This window comes from Charadrius vociferus, unplaced genomic scaffold, assembly GCF_000708025.1.
Source record: "Charadrius vociferus isolate BGI_N301 unplaced genomic scaffold, ASM70802v2 scaffold213, whole genome shotgun sequence".
Taxonomy (NCBI): domain Eukaryota; kingdom Metazoa; phylum Chordata; class Aves; order Charadriiformes; family Charadriidae; genus Charadrius; species Charadrius vociferus.
Genome location: NW_009647828.1, coordinates 1,583,024 through 1,607,513, shown reverse-complemented (window position 1 = coordinate 1,607,513; position 24,490 = coordinate 1,583,024). Strand labels below are relative to the sequence as shown.

Here is a 24,490-nt window from a genome sequence, read left to right as displayed (position 1 = left end):
AAGTGAAAAGCCCAAGGGAGTCTGAGAACAGGGAGCTCTCAGATGTGTCAAGGAAATAAGTTATCACGTTTTATTTTTAAGGGCTGTGGGAAAGCCCAGGGGACCACACCATGAAGCCGTTAGACAACACACCACCAAACAAGGACAAAGCAGTCATCCATCACACTGCAGTACACAAAAACAATCACACAATGTATTTTCAAATAAAAGGAGTCTCTACAGTGGGCTGGTGGTGCCTCTTCTGTAGCTGGTGCATGTTCTCATGTTCCACTGTCAAGGTACCCAAAAGATTTTCAATACAGGAGTCAACAAGTAAGATGTTGATAAAAAGATGATTAAAATTAGGAACACACAGTGTTACACACAATGAGACGAGGGCTTGTCAGCCTGCAGGTAAGTCCACAGATCTGGTAAAAGACTAACATTTGTTAATGAAAATGTTTGTGGAGTTATCAGCCGAATCAACAATGTATATATCCAGCAATATTTAATAGAGGAATCGTTCAAACTGGTAAAAGCAACAGCTTTGTCTCTCTCTAACGTTTCCCATGGATGACTTTGTACTGTGTATACAAGCAGGTAAACAGCAGCCTTCCCACCAGGGAATTATTCTTCACGTAGCAACTTCATCACAAGGGAAACTGCAGCACAGCAACACGAAGCATGTGGCATTGGGCAGATGGCAGAGCTTCACGCAGAGGTGCCTGAGCCAGCTGCCAGCGTGGAGGAGGGCTAAGGAGCCTGGCTACATTAAAACGCAGCTGTACAGCTCCCAGGAGCTAAGCCAGTCTCCTTCCCTAGTACCTTGCTGCGTGGTGCAGATGTACCAGCTCTCATGAGCTCCTTTAAGGTTCTCCAGCACATCAGACCATGTGAACACAATTCAAGTGTCCGCTGTGCAACTATGGTGCCCCCATGCTTCTGCATTTATGTATCTTTTAATATGAGGAGCTGTTTCTAAGAAAAAAAAATCAGGAGACCTTCATTTCTGCTGCACAGAGAGAGGAGGAGCTTGGTTGAAGGTCAGATGGGAACACATAACACAAGCTCTGATCCTGAACTGTTGTTTGCAAGACAGAAACTACAAAGACTGGGAGGGCCACACTTGTTCAAGGAACATATTTAATTGGACTCTCTCAATGTGTTTTTAAATAGATGCGTAAACATGTGTCTTTGCCTACAGATAACGTAACAATTAATACAGATGTGGAAACTTCTAAATTTCCACTGTCCAAAGAGAGATAAAATGGCTAAAAAAGGATCTTAGCCTTCACTAAAATAGGAGGGCACATATCTTTACACCACAGATTTCCACTTGTGAAGCTATGGAAGATAACTGCCTGTGCCTCAAACAATCCCGGCTTTATTCAGCTCCTAGGAGGTGTGGCTACATCGACTTATTGGTTATGGGGCTGATTATGAGACAGAGGATTATCATAAAGTCAACTCACAGATCTAAGTTAAGACACCCAAATGTAGTTGCCTACCTGAAAGCAGAGTATCTAAGATCCCATCAAGGCCAATGGAGATCTATGCTAGTACACACAAATTTGTTTATACAGCCACCAGAGAGACATTAGGGTATCCCAGGCATCCACATGGGGCTGGTAGATATGATGCAGAACCTAAAAGAGATCTGTTACCCTCTAGAGAAAAAGATGGAGGATGGGGAGGACAACTCAGGGCACCTCCAGCCACAGCTTGACAACTCAGTGAGTCCTTCAGGAGGGAGCAGGCCTGTAATTACTGCCTTCTGGCTTTTAACACTCGGAGCTCAGCCAACAAAGAAACCAGAGCAAGTCTTGTTCAAAGGTATCCCACTTAATCAGATTTAGAGGACACTGCTTTTCAGCCATCCAGTTGTGAAAAGCAGTAATTGTCAATGGTTCTTAGGTTAGAACAATCCTCAGAGCTTTTCACAGCAAAGCCAGATAATCTGCATCGCTAACCTGCATGTGAAATTTAAGGCCTCCTCTCAGACAGAAATTCTCAGTGTGAGTCTAAATGAAGAGATTTAACATAGGGCTGGTCTAACACCCTTTGAAACGAAAGCAAAGGCCTCCAAGAGCAACGGACTTGGAAAACACAGCTGAAGATGGGAACTCACCTGGTAATGCATTAATTCTTTAATAGAAGAATAAGAAATAAGAACGTATGGGATTTCATACCCAGAACATGAAAGCTACAAAAGGCAAAGTGAACATGAAGAGGGTCATACTACCTACTTTCACTACTGAATATAAGTCTCACTCTATAATCAGTAGAGAAAAGCTTCTTCAGAAGATATCATAGAGCACCAAGTGAGGTGTGGAAGATCTGAACTGTGTTATCGAAGTCTTTCTTTCCACTGAGCTTAGGATCCAAGGAGGACTAGTTTCCCAACTCAGCTGACTTACATGAAGCTGGGTGGTGGGAAACACTTTAAAAGCTGGGTTTGGTGGTGCATATTGGACCAGAGGAGTCCAGTCATTTTCAGAAATGACTACAGTTAGATCACAGACAGAAGGCTGCTTTGTCTCTCCCCAACCACCCCCAAGCTGGTCTAACCCACTCTCCCACACCCAGTGAAACAGATTAGTGGAGAAGATGGCAGGTGCATGAAGAGCTGAGCACGCTTCTGTTACTTCAGCCTGCCAGGCACCTGGTCCGTATTAGCCTTGTCATATTGCTTCTTCTGTGAACCTGCTAGGGAAAACGGGAGCAAAGGTAACAGGATAAACCCAGTTACCTTAGCAAGGCCATCCTGGAAGATCTGTGAAAAGGTTTTGTACAAACTAGCACATTTTGGGGGCAGAAAGTGGAACAGGTCATGGTGTGTAATGGGTGCTCCAGAAACAAGTTTTCTTCGCGCAGTTTTGAGAAGCTGAGAGGCCATCTCTCCGCTTACACACAAAACGTTCATGGCAGAGCAAGGCCCTGGTAAATTCAGTCTGAAATTCTCCAGGGTTAGATAACCCAGGATTAGCAGAAGGCTGAGATAGAGATCACACTGCTGAAGAGTCTGATGGACAGTGACCAGGTGCAGTATCAGCTGGAACAGCAACTGCAGCACATACCGATGACCCAGTGCCAACATATTTCAATCCTGGAAGGAAGAGAGCAACACCCAAGACATGCAAATAATAACAACAGTGAAGGAGCACAAGAAGGAAGAGGGAGAGTATACTCCCACCTGCCAAACTAAGAAAGACCTGAAGAGCCAAATTCCCACTGATGAATCGAGGTGGTAAAAAAAAAATAAAAAAAATAAAAAAGGAGGTCTTAAGCAAGGAGAGCTGCGATAAACAAGGTTGTTTATACGCTCTGGGAGACGTCAGCACTGGAACAACTTGGCCTGAAGAGAAGAGCCTCCTGCTATGCCTGTGTAGAGCAGCAGTTGGCCTGCTGAAGTCAGGAGGAAAGAAGGCGCATATGTACTGACATTGACATAACGTAGGGTTACCCAACACCACTGAAAACAAACAGCTCAGGAGGCAGAAGCTGCCCAGAGTTGAGCATTCACCGATTCATCCTACTACTCTGCAGGCTGCAGGGGAGACACAGGTTCATCATTCAACATAAATGCAACACTCAACATGCTGAAACATGGATTCAGTCTTGATCTCTGCTTTAGGGTTTCTGAATCCAGTGTCTACCCTACCATTTCTGAAGAGAGCAGTAAAATGTAAAACCTCTTTTGGCAGCACCCAGTTATGCAGGTAGTCCGCAGCTTCCAGGACCCTTTCTCTAGATCTCCATGTTGTTGGTAGCAAATGATCTGTAAGTACAGGGGAAAGCTATACTTGTGAAGACAAATTTATTCAGTTGATTGGAGGTCCACGGACAAGAAGCAAGGCTAGAAATGCACTGGGTGTTGAGATTTGGCTAGCAGACAGATACAAATAGATTAATCACAGGACCCATCTCTAGAATAGCATAAAATACAACTAATCTTGGAGAATGCTGCTCTAATAATTGCTTATAATTATTTATAAATTCAAAACCCTTATTTCAAGACCGCCAATGAGTCAACCACTATTTCTTTTAGTGCTACTACCTTACACTTGTGCTTGTACAGTGTCTTCCATCAGAGGATCTCAAAGACCTCAGCAGACACAAAAAGTCCATTTCTTGGGAAGGTGTGCAACCTCTAGAGAAGTGACTACAGACAAACAAAAGTGCAGCGTGTTCAAGTATTACTACTTTTAGTGATTTCATCTTGGATTTTCTCAGCATAATACACCTAAGACCTGTCTTGCTCCAACCGCTGCCTTTAATGTGATGTGTGCTCAGTAAACATGAAATCTGTGAAGTCCAGGAAGGTTTAAGTGAGGTACCCAGAAAACAGGAACTCTCAAGATCAATAGACTCTTCAAAATTTAGGCCAATGAGATTTCCATATAGCCTCATGTTGAATGGAAGTCAGGAATGTGATTGAACCACCATATCTCAGCTGATCTAAACAGGTTCAACTCCACTGGCTCTAAAAGAGCTATGCTGCTTTCCACAGTTGAGATCAGTCCTCAGGAGTAGAGTCCAACAGCTCCAAATGCTGAAGAGTTATTTCTGATTAAATAACACAGAGGATGTGGAATCTTCAATCTGCCCACCACTTCCTGAGCTGGTTATCAGCCCCTCTGTATAAATAGCTTTCAGGCACACCCAAGCAGGAGCTACGCTGGAAGCACACACACAGCCCATTCAAAGAGACATAAAACGCCAAAGAACTAAAAATTACTTTAGTGCATTTCCTTCCTAGAGGTTATTCAACACCCCAGCCCCACTCTCCCTCTCTTCTCCACTCACCAAAGGAACAAAACCATAGCTGACCTGTAAATTTACGTAGCATTTCAGTGCAGGTTTCTGCCACAGTTTCATCATCACACTTCTCCATAATCAAAGCCTCTTCTCCACAGATCCAGCCACTCAGGACATGGCCGTACCTCTCTGGTGGGTAGAGTACATCAAAGCTGCAGATCTTCTTGTACCACAGCTCCTCGGGATAAGTCAAGCTCTCACTCTCTGCCTCATCTTCCCAGACAAACTGGATGCTGTTGCATTCAGAGCTCCAGAAAGGTTCTTCGAACTCCAGGAAAATCTTGTCAGTTGTATTAATTCCTAGTTTCTCAATGGCCATCACCTTCTCCTCGGGTAAGCGGGGATGAAACAGGCTCTCGTGGCGTTTCTTCAAGACTCCCAGGGACACAGTCACAATGACGTGGTCAGCTGGGATGAACTCACAGTCCTCACATTCTATGAAGACATCGGAGCCCTTGTCCTCCTCAGGGAGGTCACTGTTGTGGTCAGCCACTCTCTCAATCTCCTTGCTGACCGACTGGTTCCAGTGGATGCACTTGACTGGCTTGCGGAGCTGAATGACAGACTCGGGAATGGAGCGGGCCAAAATCTCCACAATTTTAATGAAACCACAAGGAATGATGTGATGAGCCCCAGGGATTTCGGTCCATTCCCCAAATTCACTGAGCGAGACTTCATCCATGCTGTGGGAGCTGCTCTCACAACTCTCTACCTAAGGAAAAGCAAGACAAAAGCAACATTGCCACAGAGCAACTCATTTTACCACAGGACAACATTGCAAAGGCACAGAGGAGTTGCTTAAGCTGGGAGTCCTGAATCCCACTCTTAAACCACGTTATTTTTGCTAGGAAATAAACGTTTGGCCATAGGATCTGACAAAAATCAATCCCTAGCCTTCCTTCCAACCAGAGAAACCATTTTGTCATGGTAACAAGTTGCATCAGATTTACTCGCATCATCCAGAGTTCAGAGATGATGTCTTTGCTACTGCATGATTCTGGGTTACGGTTCTGTTTTCTATCATTTAAAACCCACTTCACTGGCCAGGGACTGGCTGCTTGGTGCTCCCACAACAGAAGCTGGAGCTACGTTAATCAGATGCTCTTTCCAATGTTAATAAACGTTCCTGTGAGGAGCCATGAAAAACTTTTGGCAGCTATTTCTGCTGCCTGCAGCTTTCAACATGCTGTCAAACAGTCAGCAATCAGCAAGCTAACAATCTGCAGGAGATGAGAGGACCCAACACAGAAGGAACTGAAGGAGACAGAAAAGGGAAATGCCAGGATGTGAGACACTTGCGTTTGATTCACTTGATGTGATTATCAAAGGTTTAGATTTGGGACCTGTTGGTTAATATTTGCAGGAGTATTAGGCAGAGTCACAGCTTCCAACAATCCCTGGAACAAAGGCAGGATGTTCGGCCTGTCTTGTGATAAGTTTCTGATGATAATACTGAGGCATGGGACAAAGTGATCTTAAAAACTTCAAATTGCTGGAGTCACAATGATTCGCACACTGTAATTCTTTAAGCATTTGAGGCAAAGGGAACATAATTCCTTGCCTCACTCTTTGTCCAATTTCCCAGCCTTTCCACACTTTAATGACCATGTTTGGAAGCCTGGCAAGCCTCAACTCTCTCCCCGTGGAACATCCTGGTACAGGGCAGGAATCTCTGTGCTGGGCTAAGATGTCAAGCAAACAAGTCAAAGTTGTACTAAGTAGTTCACAGGCTGCTTCTGCGACTGTATTGACAAACAGGTAGTTGCCCCTTCCTGGTCATTGCCCAATGACTCAGTGAAGACTGAGCAGGCACACTGGGCCAGGTTGCCAGCAGCTAGGTCTTGAAGAAGACCTATCCTCCGAGTCTGCTGTGGTTCCACCCCATCTGATGGCTGAGCGAGCACTCTCCAACACTCATCCAGGGTCAGTTCCGCTGGCCCACAACACAAACCCTGCACTCTGGGTCATGCAACAGGCTGCTCATCCGGCCTGGACGTTCCAACAGGACACTCCACATTATGAAGATAATAAACAGCAATGGCTATTTGATTCTTCCAACCATGAAGGAAAAATGCCAGGGAGAAAAACAGGCAACCACCAAGACTATACTTTGCCTGAGACGCCAGTTAATCCCCTCTTTCTCAGCAACCACTCTGATCTGATAGTTTTAAGTATCAGAAGCTTTCTTGTTCTCAGGTATTTACACATGAGAAGGGATTTGCAAGACTTGCAGAAAAGTCGCTGGCTGTGGCAACCTGTAACAACCACAGAAGTAACCACCAGGAAAATCAAAGCTGTATCAAATGACTAATATTGTCTGCATGGGTGATATTACATGGATAACACAATAAATAACTAGTCTTTACATGGCAGCGTGGAGATACCCTGTGATACAAGCTCTTGGGTTAGGACACTGAGATGTCAGAACAGCGCTCAGGACGCCTGGGTTCAAATCTCAGGTTTATCACAGATCTCCTGTGAGACTCTAAGTCTCTATTTCTCTTTGTTTCAGCCTCCCACCTGTAAATAGTGAATACCATACACTTACCCACATCACAGAGTGCTTGCTGCTTGCCTCCCCTGCCTCATTTCATAAGCCTTTAATTGAAATAGGCATGACTGTTACACTTTACTTGTGGAGTGCTTGATGCAGCATTAAGTCCTCATCCCACAGAGATTTCATTTAGGCCAAGGCATCAAGGAGATAAAAAGAACTAGGGAAGCCGTGAGGAAAGACGATTAGGACATGGGTTTATACAATCTACCTTTGATTTTATTGCTTTACCTTCAAAATGCTTTCTAGGGATTTCTTCAGCAAATTACTGCTATCAAAGTTACATTTCTTCTGGTCTCTGAGATATGGACAGAGGCAGACGGGGGTAAAAGATACTCAGGCAGGATCATGGAGTCCCAGGTATAAGGCACAAGACAAGACATTTCTAAAAGAACCCAACAACACAGTAGCTTCAGATGGTAAGAAAGTGTTAAATCACACCAGAAAATTTAACAGGGCCTAGGAAAGCACCTTCTAATTAGAAAGCCGGAAGTTTAAGGTAAGAAGGAAAAAAAAAAAAAAAAAAAGAAAGTAGAGGCATCATTTCTTGCAGTCCACTATCTTTGGATATGCCTTGTGAGGAAAAGTCAATATAAACACAAACTGTCCCATCTGTAAGAGACCAGTGATGGGCAAGGCTTAGCCAGGTGTCTGAGGTTCAAGATTTATCTGCTCTTTGTTAAAAAAAAAAAAAAAAAAAAACCAAAAAAAACACACAAACAACAATGATGCATACACACACCTTAAGGTACTGCTGGATCATGGCTAGTTTCAGCCTTTTGATGGCCTCTGTGTCGTCCGGGTCGGCCTTGACACGTTTGCGTACTACGTCCCGTGTAAAGACGCCAACGCTATTCTGGCTTTCAGCATTGACTGGTTTACCTCGTTGGAAGAACTCCTGAGTCAGGTTATAGACCTGTCAGAGACATGACAGAAAAACGAACAAGGTGATTCACAGCAGAATCCAAGCCCCAAGCCCGATGCTTTTTCCTCCATCCAAACCCAGCACATTCAGATCACCTTCTCTTGCCAACTTTAGAGATCAACTTTGGCAGTTATTGTGCAGTCTGCTCCAACGCCATGTCAAATTGCACCCACAGCTATGCTGGTTAGATGGCAGGAAGCAACACTTCCCTCCAGCCAAAGATAACCACCCTTACTCACCTGCATGGTCCAGTTACTGTTATTTTTTAATTTGAGCTTGTCCATTCTATCACTTGCAGAAGACCAAGTGAGGCAGTCTTGCCATTTTCAGTAGCTAAAACTGGTTGTTCAACCAGCTGTTTAGATACTGCAGCTGGATCAGTAAGCCAAGTAAGCGCAGACTGCAGAGCACCTCTACAGAGCAAGCCTGGGCTGCTGTGTGTAATTTCTCACGCTGCTGAGCAGTGTCACAGTCTGTTCTCCATCCAAAGTCTACAGGGAGTGAACTCAAGCAGCAGGACCCATGTGCATCCTCATATCTGACAATAAGGCACCATGTCTTCTCCCACCTCAGTGTCCCAGATGCAGACTCCATACCCAAAACCTTTCTCAGGTTGCAGGGTTCAGCTCTGAGCGCTCTAACCTGGAACCAGCCCTTCCACCCTCTCCATTATTATAATTATTTCTCAATAACACCCAGGAATCCACCAGGCTGGGGGGGATTCAGTTTCATATTTAGTTTTCTGTTGTCCCCTGAAAAATAGGAAGCAACCAACACAGGCTTAGCAAAGGAATTTTGTACGCACACACATTTTACTTGTTGAGCACAAGACAGGTACAGACCCATGGAAAACGGAGACTTCCTTAGTAGCCCTCCACCAGGAGCCAGCCTGAGAAGGACCCACACGAAGAAAAAAAAAAAAAAAAGAAAAAAAAAAAAAAAAAAAACACAAACCACCAAACACACACCTTCTAACAAATCATTCTTCTTTGAAGGAGATCTTCCCAACATTTTTTTTAACCCCAGTTTTCTACCGTACAAGCTACTTAAAAGCAAGAAAACAACCATCCACTTGGACCACCTGCTTGTGGCTGGCTGGAGTAATCAGTGCTTCTGCCTGTAGGATTGCCAGAAGAGCCTGCAGTTGAATCATGGCCCAACATTTCCATGCAAAAACCCCGAGGAATCTTTTAACACAAGAAAGCTTTTAGAAGATGCCTCCCAGAAGTGCAACTCATCCCATTAATGACTTGTTTGTCCAGAATGAGTCACCTTCTCATTTATATCATGCCACAGGGGTGCACAGTACTCTTACAACTAGAGGCAAGATCCCTGCTTGGTGAGTTTTTCCTGTCAAAGATGGTTTGAATACAACTTATGATCCTTCTTTGGAGACAGATTATTCAGACATACTGAGGAGTTACTCAAAAGTAAGTGCCTGGTAGGAAGCTGGCAAAATTGTGACAGCCACTCCTTCAAGGGCTCCTACAGCTTCTCATTCTCTGCTGATATGGCTAATTCATTGTGGTTTAGTTTCTTCCCATCCCAATGATCCCCAGAAGCTTAATTTTCTCCTAGGGTTTAGCAGTAAAGTGAATATAAGGAGGCAAAATAGAGGGATAATAAGGAAGGGGAGGCAGTGATGGAAAATGCATGATAGCAGTAAGAGCAAGAGAGAGCAGGTCTGTGAGTAAATGGAGGAAGGAGACTAGATGAGGACAACTAAGGGATGAAGAAGAAACCGAAGCAAAAAAAAAAATTAGTGAAAGAATGAAAAATGGGGAAAATAAACTAAAAAAACAGAAGTAATCACAAGAAAAATTTTTGGAACTGCAGAATACAGAAGAGAACTGTAGACACTAATTCGGACACAGCCTTTCCAAGGAAACTTCCAGACAAGAAAGGTGGAGACCAATGACCTATGTGAAATGAAGGCTCCCAGCAAACAAAAAGAAATCGTGTCTTCTCTGTCCCCCAACGCTAAAAGCTCTTCAGCAGTTTCAACATCCCACGGTTCTCAGGCCCACTGATTTCTGAGGCCCAAACCACTTCCAGCAAGTACAAGCTGCATAGACCTTGCGTCAGCATAATGCAGCTCAGCTTTCATAAGCTGATTGCACACTATAAGCAGATAACGCATTCACAAGACAAGCAAAGCTGTGTTAAAACCCAGCTACCATTTGGCCAAAAGGATAAGTGAGCCATGGGTAAGTTTTTATTAACCATTGTATTCTTCATTGCCCAACAGAGAAAAGAGCAGAAATGCATAGTGCTCTGTGCTGTAAACACGAAGTAAAGTCTTTCCTATATATGTCATCCCATCAATCACACAGCAGGTAAGTATAATCATCATCAGGATTTACTATTTTTTCTCAGAAACCCTGTTATTTCCTTGCTTTTCTCTTCTTAGGGGTGCTGAAGCATTTGATGAAAAGCAGTTGTCAAAGCAGTTGCAGGAAAGAAGCAAGAGGAGAAACAACAGCAAGTCCTACATTAAGAGATACATTGGCTTAACAAAAGAATCAAGAAGTTGCTCAAAATGTATTCTTTAATGTACACATGCAGTAAACAAATTCTGTATAAGAAACAGATGGAGAAGATTCACTAGAAGTCCTATTTAAGGTGCATTTCTAATGAAGTAGGAGCAAAATTGTACTGTCTGGAGTTGGAGTTACTTCAGGTTTGCTTCCTCAGGTGGGAAGCTGCTCATAATAACAGAGAGCACCATCGTGCCTATGGGACCGCCTCTGAAGCCACTGGGAACAGGCATTTGCAAGATTTAAAACCACATTCTCCTTCAATCATTTCATCATGATGTGATGACAGAAGGGTTCCTGAGAGAGTGAGCTTTATTTCAAAGAGCCTGATGAAAGGTAGCATCAAGAACCACCTGAAAGATTCTGCTGATTTTCTAGTTAACCCTACAAAATATCCATGCATCTAAACAGACAGCACCACGCTCATCAGCATGGAGAGCTACACCACAGACAGTCCAGACTGATCTCCCTTTTCTGTTACCACAGACCTGATGCTGAGGGTGCACTTGATGTAAGCTTGCAGATGACACCAAGCTGAGTGGTGTGGTTGACACACCTGAGGGATAGGATGCCATCCAGAGGGACCTGGACAGGCTTGAGAAGTGGTCCCATGTGAACCTCATGAGGTTCAACAAGGCCAAGTGCAATGTCCTGCACCTGGGTCAGGGAAACCCCTGGAATCACTACAGTCTGGGGCATGAAGGGATTGAGAGCAGCCCTACTGAGAAGGACTTGGGGGTACTGGTGGATGAAAAACTGGACATGAGCAGACAATGTGCAGTCGCAGCCCAGAAGGCCAACCATATCCTAGGCTGTATCAAAAGAAGTGGGACCAGCAGGTTGAGGGAGGCAATTCTGCCCCTCTACTCCGCTCTGGTGAGACCCCACCTGGAGTACTGCCCTCCAGCTCTGGAGCCCTCAGTACAGGACAGAGATGGACCTGTTGGAGCGGGTCCAGAGGAAGGCCACAAAAGTGATCAGAGGGACGGAACACCTCTCCTATGAGGACAGGCTGAGAGTTGGGATTGTTCAGCCTGGAGAAGAGAAGGCTCTGGCGAGACCTTATTGCAGCCTTTCAGTAATAAAGGGGGCCTATAGGAAAAGTGGGGACAAATGTTCTAGCAGGGCCTGCTGCGATAGGACAAGGGGTAATTGTTTTTAAGTAAAAGAGGGTAAATTCAGACTACACAGTAAAGAATTTCTTCCTTCTGTGAGGGTGGTGAAACACTGGAACAGGTTTTCCAGAGGTGGTAGATGCCCCATCCCTGGGAACATTCAAGGTCAGGTTGGATGGGGTTCTGAGCAACCTGATCTAGTTGAAGATGTCCCTGCTCATTGCAGGGGGTTGGACTAGAGGACCTTTAAAGGTCCCATCCAACCCAAACTATTCTATGATTCTAAAGCTCCTCCGGATTTGGGCAGAACAACTCCCTGTAGAAGCCTGTCTGCAAGATCCATCAGCAGAAGCAAAAGACGCAGAACATCAAGTGACTATTCATTCTAAACAGATTTTCATCCCTAATTCTGAGGGTTTACATACAATCCTGCAGGGAAATGGGTCTGAAGGTCAGAAATTAAAAGGAGTTAATTGAATGGCCATAATCCTAAAATGGATTCACTTCATCTTACATCTTCTGTTTTCTTTCTGACCTGCTTTGGGGCATCTCACAATCAGTATGTCTGCAGGGTACGTGGTTTCCACCAGAGATGTACTCTCTGCTACCTACAGGCTTCCACCTACACGTGTTTACTACATACGTGCTCCTCCACCACAGGAAGAGGCAAGTCTCTTAGGAAGAACAAATCTAAATAAAGAAGTTTCTCAGCACTGAAGGAGGTCAGGAAAGCACATCCCAATCCACACTCCTTCCTGTCAGTGCCGGTGACTATCCGTAGCATTGTCTTTTTCTTACTTGGCTTAAAAACTGCAGTGACTTAATCCCCGGTCAGTACAAAAACCCTGATGGAGATAGGTCCATGCTGTTACCAGGCCAGACATCTGTCAGTGCAATAGAGAGGCAGGGAGGGAACGGTGACTCTCGGTGGCCCTTTGGTCCTGCTTTCTACGATAACGCAAGGCAAGGCACTGGAGCTTAATTGGGAATGGCACCAAGCCCAGCACAGGGTGGGGGTGAGAAGGGTGGAAAACTTTGTCATTCTTTGGCTGCATCCCTCCCCCAGAAGCTGTGCAGCACACAGGAGAAAGCTGACAGATAACAAGGCCATTAATTAGCTGATTGTTAAAGGGAGGGTTCCTGTGAAACAGGTCTTTAGGGACCACATCCTTACTGAAAAGCCTAAGTAAAAATAGGCATTTTTCCTAAATCAGGCTGGCCAATGGACTGTGAAATTCTTGGGCAGGCAAAGCAGTGTGATTTTTCACCTGCATTTAACTTGTCAAGATCACCACTTCCCTCCCACCCTTCACAAACACCTGGGAGTCAGCCTTAAATACCTCTTTGGAGAGGAAAATGAGGATTTAGCAAGGACACGAGAGCAACTCTGAGATGGATTGTCGTTATTCATGTTTTCCCAGCAGTTATACGCACACACTAAAGCTGCAGACATTACCCTCAAAGGTCACACTCCTGTCCCTGTTCTTTGAGGGTCATGTAGATGTGGTTTAAGCAGGCAGTGGACAAAATCCACCACAGCCGTAGAATTCCCCCAATTATCCTAGCAGGAGTGGAGGAAGGCAGGAAGATTATGAATACGCGGCATGGACATCACATCCTGGGATGCTGGTGCCCCCTTCCTTTGAGAGACTGACTACATGGACTGATGATAACCCTGAGCAGTGCCAGCCCCGCAGAGTACACAGTCTAAGAAGGATAGTCTTAAAACAACAGTGGCTGAAGAGCTGTCCTGCCAACAGCAGGCTCAATGCCCTTTCTCATGGTGCATCGCTTGGCAACGCATGGTTGGAAATCCAGGTAGCTTCTCTGCAGCACTGGAGACCTTCCTTGTAGGCATTAATCAGTTTTCTAGTGCTCTTACGGAGGCAGATTCCAGTCACCTTGGTCACAAGCTCTTGATGAATCTTGACTGACTTAACTGAGAGGCTGTTGCACTGCATTGAAGACAGTCTCTCATAGGGAACTTTCTGCATAAATGAAGAGCTGAGCAGTCTTACTGCTCGCTTCCTCGTAACCAAATAAAGGCTTCTGTGAGGCATCCCTACAGCTATTAAAAATTCAGGCTACTGCAAACAAAAAGCAGCAAAACTTGTACTGAAGTAGAAGAAGCCAGCCAAAAAAGGTTGGACAAGTGCCTGGAAAAAGCGTAAGGACTTTCCAAATGAACTAGCGAGGCAAAGCTCTGGAGGTGCTGAGTGCCTTGTCTTTCACACCAGGGAAGTTCAGCACACAGAGGAGAGCCCTCGGCTTGCTACGCTCCAGCTTCAGTGACTCCCCATACCCAAGTAAAACACTCGAGGGAGACCCTCTGCACTTTGCATTAACTAGAATCTGGTGTCCAGATGACAAGATAACTGAGGCTAGAGAGATACAAATTGAGAAGCAGAGCCAAAGGCATACGCTCGAGCCCAAGCACACGGCAGCAGCTGCGGCGAAAGAAGGGCAGTGTGCGAGTGCATGGGAAGTGAGCCAGCTGTGCAGGGGAGGGCAGGCAAAATTTAGCCCTGTTCATTCAGGACTACATTTTCCACTGTTAATGCCAGTGCTCCGTCCCTGATTAGGCTTTGTACCCATCATGTGGTTTCTGGTTGTTTTGGTTCCCCCACCCCGGCCCTTTTCAAGTCAGGACAGTGTGTGTCACAGCCTTTGCTACCTAAGCCTCTTCTAAAGGGGGAGATGCAGCCTGAGAGATGAGATGGCACGATGGTGGAATTGTTAACAGCAGGCTGCCCCAAGACTCTGAGAAGGGTCTGGGAGATCCTACGAGGCAAGGGAGGAGCCTGACCTCAGGATTTGGCTTTTTATCCTGGACAACTTAAAGACTTTTTAACAAAACCTCTCAAAAAACCTGCCTCCTCAAAAAAAACCAGATGCAGAACTGAAGACCAAATTCCCACTGTTCCTCCCCAGCACTCACTTCATCACCAGTTAAAGCAAGAGAGTACTGGCAAGCCAGGACGAAAAAAAAAGAAATATGGTGGGGGAGGAAGGAAAAAAAAAAACACAAAACAAATAGAAATGCACCAGGCTGACTCAGCGTGTGTAAACAGAAACATTCTCTGCACCTTATGCCAGAGGAAAAGGTCCCCAAATCCACATGCCTGCTGCACATGTTCCTGACTGCCCACCCACCGGGGCACTTGTATTTCATAGTCTTTTTAACTGGAGATTTTCAGGAGATCACATAGCTGTCCTTAATTCCCACTTTTCCTAAGCAGTGCAGGGAAGAACAGTCAGCTGTCTTAAATCACTAAAGACTGTTCAATCTGACACCCCAAAGAAGCTGGGACAAAAGCACAACAGAACCACAAGCTGCCCCCACAAGAAATTCCAGCACACTTTGAAGGAAGACAGAGAAAGCACCTCCCCAGCAAGAGCAATTAAGAGGTTGGCTGATGTCCTCTTCTTCGCTTAAGCTGTCCCTTACATATTTTTTATTGCAAAAAGTAGCTGTAGACATTTTTACAATCCATAAACGTGAAAGCCTTTTCTGTCTCCTAGCGATAAAGATATCCTGTGGCAATGATAAGCTAATTACGTATTGCGTAAAGAAGATTAACTTTTAATGTGTTGTTCTCTCATGTCACTGGCTGCCCCCTTTCTCTTGCTTTAAAAGGAAGGGTAGATTTACCAAATTAATCATTTCTAAAACACTGGCACCTTGTTATTGCCTTTATCTTATCAGCTATATCTCAAAGCTAAGTAGCTCTCATCTGTGTATTCTCTTATTTCAGAGTCTGTCTGCCTCTGACACTCTCCCTTTGCTGGAGATTTTCCTATCATCTTTGAGACAGGATGATCACTGCATGCAGTTTGGCAGTGTTCCATTTACATAAATAATGCTGCTTACTGCAGTATTTTCACTTACTCCCTCCCTCTTTTCTAGTCTTAGTTGCTGTTAATCTTGCTCCACACACATCTCACCTGTCTTTTTCCCCACTGACTCTGGTTCTATTTTCAATCCAGTAATATGAAGAAGTTATTCAGATGAATTATCTCCACCTGCATTTGTGGAAGAAGAATTCCCTCCCCGACACGGTGTCCTGGTTTGAGGTAAAACCACAACACACGGGTTGCTAAATTCCTTCCATAATGAGGTTTCTTTGAAATTTCTACTACCCCTCTCTAAAACTGAAATGATTTTGTGCCATCACAGATTCCAGTTCAGAGCTCCAGGACAGTGTCAAAAGTCTTTTCAAACAAACAAACGAAAAAAAAAAAAAAATCCCCATTTCTGCTCCCCATTCAATTCTTGGTAATTCTTTACAGGGTACAGTGACTTTTCTCTTGGTGACTTTCTAAATGCTCGTGGACATATTTTTAAACAAAGTATGCAAGAGTAACCTGAATCTAGCGTGTGTTTAGCCAAGTATCAAATACTGGTGAAGTTCACTGTCGGAAGAAAATCTGAAGGTTTGAGGCATGGCTACAGACTGGTAAAAATAATAATGTTTTGCTCCATTTTATATAACCTGTTGAGAGATCACAGTACCTGGAGGACTAGACATTCTGCACTGACCCCCCTAAATGCACTTCATAAGTGACATTAAAAAAAAAAAAAAACATGGGGAATAAATATAATCAACTTTGGCAAGCCTCCTTCTTTCACTTCACTCTACCTAAGGCCAATTCTTCCCACTGAAAGCAGATTGAACTACTACCAATCTTTCATATGTGTTCAACACACAAATTAATAAGAAACCCCACTTTCCCTCTGAAAGAAACACTAGGATGACAGCAGCAGTGCCAAGTTAGATGAAAGTATATTTGACCTTTTTTGTGGGAGTCGAACATTGGCTTATTGCTTTTTTAGCAGAGGTTAGTCTTTCCACTAAACATGCATTTTCATTTCCATCTTGCAGGCTTCTATTTAGTATTTTTAGGTTCAGCCTCTGTAGTTGTTTGGGTTTTTTTTCTTTTTGGCTCTTCTGTCACATACCGAGGCACTCATCTACACTGAACTGAAGATGATGTCACTGAACATTGATCAAAAGAAATTAAAATAACCTCAAACTGAAGTCCACATTTATCTGAATCTACCAGAAAAGATGTTCCTTTCCTTCTGATGCAAGAAAACTTGGAATTCCTATGATACTAAGCTGACTTTGGCATACTACACAGCACACTATGGTATTTATAACATCAATAAAACGTCACAGGGCTACAATATTTAGCTGGTTGTTGCTAAGGTTTTGTGTTCCACTTTGTTTAGTAATTTGATTCCTCCTCTAGTCTTTTAATTAAGTAGCAACTTTCTAGAGCAAACGACTGGATCTCCCCAGCAATAGTTGCTGGAATTGATTAAATTAATGACAAATGTGGAAAGATCGTTCTTCCTAACAACAGTGAGTTAATCCCACATCAGGGACAAATGGGGTACAGTTAAGCAGATGAGAGCAACTAAGTGTTGATTTTTTGGAAAGAAATTAAAGACATTACTGTTTTTCTACCTTTGTCCAGTACCCAGAACGTTGTAACTGTCAAGGGTTCTCACTGTTTCAGGCAAATCTACAATCTGACAAAGCAGCTGAATACCAACCTCGTTGTATAAATCACTGAATTCTTCAACCACATCTTTCGGGATCCTTTGCCCATTGTTGGTAAGATGATAAGCCACTCCATTCTTGGAGTAAAGACTGATCCGTCCAACACTTCTTTCACCATCGGTAGTCTCTTCAAGTAAACCATTGTCTTCTGCTAGATGATAGACTGGGTTTCCATGTGAACCATGAATCCACGTAGCTCCCAGTTCAAAAGTGGCGTGCCCTGCAGGAGTGTAAACCAAGCAAACTAGTTATTGAAGCCCATTTTCCTGAAAGCTTGTTATACTGAACCCTAAATAAAAGGTACACGCGCGAAGGCAGAACAAACAGCCTAGGACAACACATGTTTGAACACCACTTAAGGAGCTTTCTCTGTTAGACAAGGGCAACGCCAGTGTTCTTCAAACCACTACTTCGGATACAAGTTTAGATAGTACTAGAAGGATGGGATGTTTTTAATAAAAATACAACACAGTGACAGATGTCTGATATTTAACGCTAATTTCAGAATCTTCTGGAATTCCAGTTCCCAATTCTTACCATGGTTGTTGCTTGCTGCTTTATCATTGCTACATGGCTTTTCTAAACCATCTTCTCTAAACCTGCACTTCAGAACAGGACCAGAAAGCAGAGAATGTACTGCTCACACTGCAGCACAAGCCACATATGAGTGAAGGGGACGTGTGAAAGAAAAGAGCTCTAAGCCACACTGCACTATCGCAAAAAGGACGTATAAGGATACTTACATAAATATTACAGTCGTAGGGAAATAAGAGAGTACCTAAGACTTCAGATACCCACTGTGTTTGAGAGGAGTGGATGGATACCCAGACACAGGAAAAAACGCACCTACAGCAGGGAGATGTAGGAAAATTTGGATTGCCCTGGAATAGCAACATTGGCCTGCATACTGAACCTTGTCCTGTGATTAGAAATGCATGTTAAAGTACAAATATATCTCAGATTAACTGCAATACTAAAATGCATTTCTATTCCCTAAATAGGTTATATTTTATTATTTATGCCGTTGAAACTTTGAAAATCAGTTTTGTTTTTTTTTTTTTTTGTTTTTTTTTTCAAAAAGATGCACAGTCAGGTTAAACAAAGAGTTTGGTCAGCCCCACTTTTTCCTTCCTTATAATTAACAGGGTGTGCACCAGGGCTGTGACCGCCCCCTTAGTCTGCGCTGCCACGACTGGGCTGATAGCACAGGGAGACGCTCAGCAGAAGAAAGATGGCACTAAAAATAAGTTTGGGTCATGTCCTCCACCCGCATTTTTACAGATTCTCAGAAGTCCGAAGTTAACTGTTTTAAAGTTTGACAAAGCTGTGTTCTCCCAGCATCCCAGCCAACACCATACTGCGCAGCTCACTCCACAGAGGTGTGTGAATGCCTGATGAAGTGGGATAATTCACAGGATCCTGCTTGATGAAGAAAGGATCGTGCAGTTACCAGTCACCATATACTGTTTAACATGTAAATATATGCTCAGACTGAAAGACACTGCAGCACTATGCTATAATGCAGTCAAGTTTAACGGGTGAAAGCTCCAAGAAATGCTGCTCTCCAGCTGAGACACTGACTCCAAGGGAAGCTCCACGTATCTTGTTTTTCAAGCAGACAACCACCTCATCATTAAGGATCATGCTGATTGCCCTTCAAGATATGCATTACAGGACTTGAGAGCACAAGATTTCTATGTGTGCTTGAAACAAAGCACGTGCTTCAGTGTGCAGCATCAAGTCACAAACGTGTGAATATTTAAGGTGCCACAAACTCCAATACACTCCCAGAGCACCCAGCCTAGCGGAAATGACTGCTGTACATTGGCAGCCAAAGGTACAAAGCTCATAAATATTGCATGTGGCAGTCACCTTGTTAATGCAATCCTCCTGCGAGTCATCACATGCCAGATCAGCAGCAGTAATATTGCCTGCTGCTTTATGTCGGGAGCTTGCTCTCTGCTACACTAACAATCCTCCTGTATATAGCTCTTATTTATGGGGCACCTGATCTTTGAAAGAAAAAGATATGCCAGTAGGTCCCTCTGTATTGGTGCTCAGTAACAATTACGATGCGTTCCGAGTTCTTCTGCTTTCAGTAGCTGTGTGGAATATAACCAAACACCAACAAATTAAAAAAAGGCATTCTTGCCTGTAAAACTTAGACACTCGCCATCATCACTCCCAAGCACACAAGCCAGTTGTTACCTAGTGTAAGTTACAATATAAATTATTTAAAAGTGTAAAATTAAATAACATATTTTTAAACAGAGATAGCTAATTTACTTTCAGGACCTTAAAAGATTTTAGTTTCAGTATTAATCTACTTCAAATGAATCATCCAATACATCAAAAATAGAAAAAAATCTGCTTCCTATTCTGTGAATATAATTACTGAGGCACAAGCAGCAGTCAAAACAGGCCTATACAAAACAATTTACCATACCAGCAAATTTCCAAAGGAATGCACAGATTGTGTATCAAGCCTTCTGAATACAAAAGGGAACTTTCACATTTCCCTTTGCAGCCCTGACTATTTCTTGGGCATCCTGTCGTGATATATCTGCAGTGGATGCAGACGTTGTAGATCACGTACAAAAAACACCCTTACAATCCACAAACACAAAATCCCTCTGCCTCATCTGTGTTAGATATGATAAACCAAACCTCTGAAAATCCAAATTATGCCCCTGTGCTGAGTAGCAACATACTCTATGCAGTTGAGGGAAAATACTGTTCCCTGCAAGACAAAGCATCGCTCAGTCAGAGTGGAAGTATTAGGATTTAACCCTGAGAGGGTACCACCATAGGTCTGCTGAGGATTTAAATTGGATCTTTAGTCAAGTGTACAGACAGAGAAGCGGCCAGAGAAGTTTAACATTTAAATGCAATTTAAACAAGCAGATCAAAGTGGTCATATGTTAAAGACCTGGAAGAACCACTTCTGCAATAGTTTTTTTGCAAACTTTGGCTCGTTCGGAAAAGTGAGCAGGTCTTGCACTTGCCAGCTGCAATCTTGCTACTTCAGGCAGTACAGAAGAAGAAAACACAGCCCAGGATCATGCTGCCCTTTCACATTTGTAGCAAGGATAAAGGAGATTCTGAGTACTTGCCACTTCTGAAGATTTCACCACTCAGAGCTCCAAAATTGCTTGGCTAAAGGGCATGTGAATCTGCAAAGCCCACAACAGGCCAGAACTTTCCCACCTTGGGAAAGAACTGCAGTCCATACCCACCCCACACAGCGTAACTTTGAAAGTTTGCAGAAGATAAGAAAAGACAGAGCATGTAGTTTTAAGAAAGGTATTAGAAGATCAAGACTTTGGATTCTAGTCCTCTGCTCTGCAAATAGCAGTTACATCTACAAACTTCAAGATCTCCACAAGGCTGAAAACCCTGCTCTTGTCTCATGCTAGTTAAGAAGAGTTAACGAACAGGAGGCAGATTCCCAGCAAAGGCAAAGATATGAGTGACTGGTGAAGATGTCCAAAGATGAGAGAATTGGTCTCAACACTAGTACAACAAAACTATTTCACAGATGCACTGACAAAATTATATACTGCTCCCTGAAGATTTCAGGTCTTTAACACTTCCCTCCTTTCACAGACACGATCCAGGATATTTTTAATACAGTGTATTGTGTGTAAAGAACACACTTCCCATTCTAACCTCTATGCCAAGTCTCACCAGAATGTGAAGTGCCCTATTCAAACCCAGGAGATTAGATTTGTCTGACTGCCTTTTCATTCATTTCCCTTCTGAAAGTTCATAGGACACTGCTGTTTATTTACTGTGGCAAGTTTATCGAGTAAAATATAGTAAGTGATGTAAGCACCTGACAAATAACAAGAAAGGAGGGCAGCAAGAAGCCAGAGTTAATGAGAGAGAACAGGATCAGGAACAGAACAAGTTAATTGAAATCAGGAAGGCAATTCAGTAGAAGCGAGGAGCTTTTTGCCTCCTGCAGAGAAGAAACAGGCAATGCCCTTCTAGATACCAGGGACAGTTTTGTTGATTACTGGCAACATTTATTGCAGTAGTGTTGCATTTACAGATTTTAGAAGCCCTTCCAATTGACACAGGATTAAAATATCCAGTGTCTCCACTTTTTTTTTTTTTTAAACACACTGAGAAAGGAAGCCACAGAGGTAGGAAAGCTGCAAATCAGGATGAAAGGGTACATTGAAGAGGTTTTTCCAGCAGCCTGATTCACAGTGGGTAGTGCCCTACACAGTAAATTAGTTCTAGGGAAATGAATGGGGCTATTTGTGAAACAAAATAGCTTGGAGCTTGCCCCTTTGCAAGTCATGTAAGTCACTGAGAAACAGTCCTTCGCTAGCCAGATTTACTGACTGCTCCTAGGCTAGAGTCAAGCTTGAAAACTTTGGTGGAAACTGTCCCAATATAATTACTTAATCACAGAACGCTTCTCACAGATTATTTTTTTTTTAAACCACAGAGCTCTTCCTGTACAAGTGAAAACAATCACCAAGGTCTTTTTTTTTTTTTTTGTAGAAACATGGTTTTGGAGCAGCTGTCCCTCAGAAGAGATGCACAAGATAGCTCAGATTTACCCACCCACACTGAAAAGAGCCCAAGAATTTATATTCCTCACAAAATCACACCTCAAATAACCTTTTGCATGTGCACATTGACTGAAAAAGCACATTTCCGAGGTCAAATTAACCTAATAACACCACAAAGTCATGCTAGCAGAATAAAGCAAGCCCAACGCATTACTCCCAAAATGCTGCTCTTACCAAGTTTCACACTTTGGACGCGGCCTCCAATTCGGTCAGTTGCCTCAAGGATAGTTACATCCGTGAAACCGCTTTCCAAGAGCGCTTTCGCTGCTGACAGGCCTGCAAGCCCAGCACCAATAACTACTATTCGAGGCTGTCGTTTTCTCCGTAGGCCACTACTAAGAGGATCATCCGTGCTGTCTGCAGATATTTCACAACTTTGCATGCCGTCCAAGCTCTCTTTCTAAGGAACCTATGGAAAAAGCAAATAAGCGTGTTCAGGGAACTCAGCTCAAACTTATCCACTGCAGTTAAAAATCCTAGGGAAGTCCACTCAAAAAAAAAAAAAAAAAGTCTAGCAGGGAAGAAATATAACTTGTGAACTAGACCCAGCCTTCAGAATAGGATGCATCGGAAGGATAACTGAGGTCAAATTGGGATCCAACAACTTTTTGGCCTGGAGCACTAGTACTGGAAACTCCAAAAATCTCCACCCTCTGGTACCATGTAGACTATTTCCAGAGAAGTCAAAGGATTTTCAAACTCCCATCTCTTTATATAACCTCTGAAAGTGGCAATTTTGTGGTAAAGACTTGAAAAAAAAAAAAAAAAAAAAAAAAGAAGAAAGCCCCATGCCCAGTGCTGACAAGCTCTGCAACAACAGCAATGAAGCTTCACTTTGCCTCTGTGGCAACCACAAAGCATTAGCTTCAGATCATATAACTACGGGACTAGGTAAAGAGGGTTTAGTTCAAAGCATGGAGATCAGATATCAAACCAATCATTACAGAAACGGTACAGACAGAAAAATGTTTCAACTGATGAAAGCCAACGAGGGCCAGTTGAAAAATTCACAGCCACATGATGAGATGCAGATCCTGGAGCTACCACTGTCCTGCCACATGAGGATCAGCCTCAGTCTTTGATGAAGAGAGGTTCAAACCCATGCCAGTCCTAACTAGTCCAATTCTACCTCCACCTACCCAAGGCATCCAGCTGCTCTTCCAAATAGTATTCTATTTTTCTTTGCAGACTCCTAGAAGCCATCTTTTTAACTGTGTATACTCTTAGCTCTTGGGTCCCATCACCTCATTTAAGTACACAGCCTGAGTTCATGGTTAACGTTAAACCTTGATCAGGGATCACCAATGTAGGATATCTTTATACGCGAATGTCAATGTGTAGTAACCTGGTTCTAGGTATTCATGCCTGCCCTCAAGAGCATGAAGGAACAGCGTACAGAGACCCATACTCCATCAGGCCCAAGAAGACATCAGTCCTGACTTGCAAAAGATAAGCTGGCCCAGGATTCATCAGCCCTTGAGTCAGCTGATGCCCAACAATTTGGACAAAGTGCACCCGTGATTCCCAGCCTTACCACCCTCCCTACCCAATGTTTACTGAACACAGTGAAATACAAGGAGCTCATATGCTGCCTCTCCCTGTTAACAAGCAGCTGAATACTCCTTCAGAGCTCTTCCCCAATTCTCCAAACTCTTGGCCACTGTCAGAGACTTCTGTTTCTCTCTTGTATCACCAAGAGAATAATCAAACCTTTGTGCTTAAGACACTGCTGGGCTATTGCAGTACTTGATCATGTGTACTAATGAAGTACAAAGCAACAGTGGTTTCATTTGGACAGTACCTTTTCCTCCAGGTTCCTAAAGCATTTATGTATGTTGACCAAGCATCTCCTGTTCTCTGTAACGGAGAAGACACCACACTGCAGTCAGTAGTGATTTAAGCAGTGGTATAAAAATTAAGGTCGTCCCACTGGAGCTCTTGACAACTATTTTGAAGATGTTTAGTTTCAATCATAATAACTTCAGCTCAATCCACCCTATCTGGGCTCAGCTGCAAGAGAGATTAGCACACTGCCTACAAAAACTCTGCTTTTTGCCAATACAGCTTGTTGCAATTGCCACTGAACAAAAGAACAGGTGACCTTAATGTGGCTGCAGCCAGAGCTGGCTCAAAAACTTCTACCTGCGATCACATCAATCATCTCACTGTTTTCATCTCCTGACCAACAGATCTCAGCTAGCAGGTATTTGTCATAGGGAGCCAGAGAGCAGTCTTGGGAGAGTTATTTCCAAGCTGAAGTCAAACATGTCAAGCATCCAATGCTTTCTAGTCCCTGGCGAAAGTCATGAATCATGATCATTTGACAAGCAGAAAAGCTGTATGCAGCCAAAACCAGGCACTGGACTTCCTTCTGAACAAGCTGGATTCAAAAGCAGTATACAACAGTTT

General features: G+C 43.5%; 1 protein-coding gene across 2 annotated transcripts in view; it reads right to left on the bottom strand.

The window, feature by feature from the left end:
* Nucleotides 1-22,494, bottom strand: part of SMOX (spermine oxidase) — a 26,091-nt gene extending 3,597 nt beyond the window's left edge. Inside the window, exons 1-5 of one of the 2 annotated variants that reach the window (XM_009882500.1) lie at nucleotides 22,256-22,494; nucleotides 17,489-17,715; nucleotides 8,094-8,267; nucleotides 5,275-5,509; nucleotides 4,810-5,172 (exon numbers count right to left, since the gene is read on the bottom strand). In XM_009882500.1, the coding sequence (XP_009880802.1) occupies nucleotides 4,810-5,172; nucleotides 5,275-5,509; nucleotides 8,094-8,267; nucleotides 17,489-17,715; nucleotides 22,256-22,463 (1,207 nt within the window). In that variant the 5' untranslated portion in view covers nucleotides 22,464-22,494. Of the gene's footprint in view, nucleotides 1-4,809; nucleotides 5,510-8,093; nucleotides 8,268-17,488; nucleotides 17,716-22,255 lie in introns of both variants that reach the window. The other variant, XM_009882499.1, reaches the window with a different exon arrangement.
* Between the last annotated feature and the right edge of the window lie 1,996 nt (nucleotides 22,495-24,490).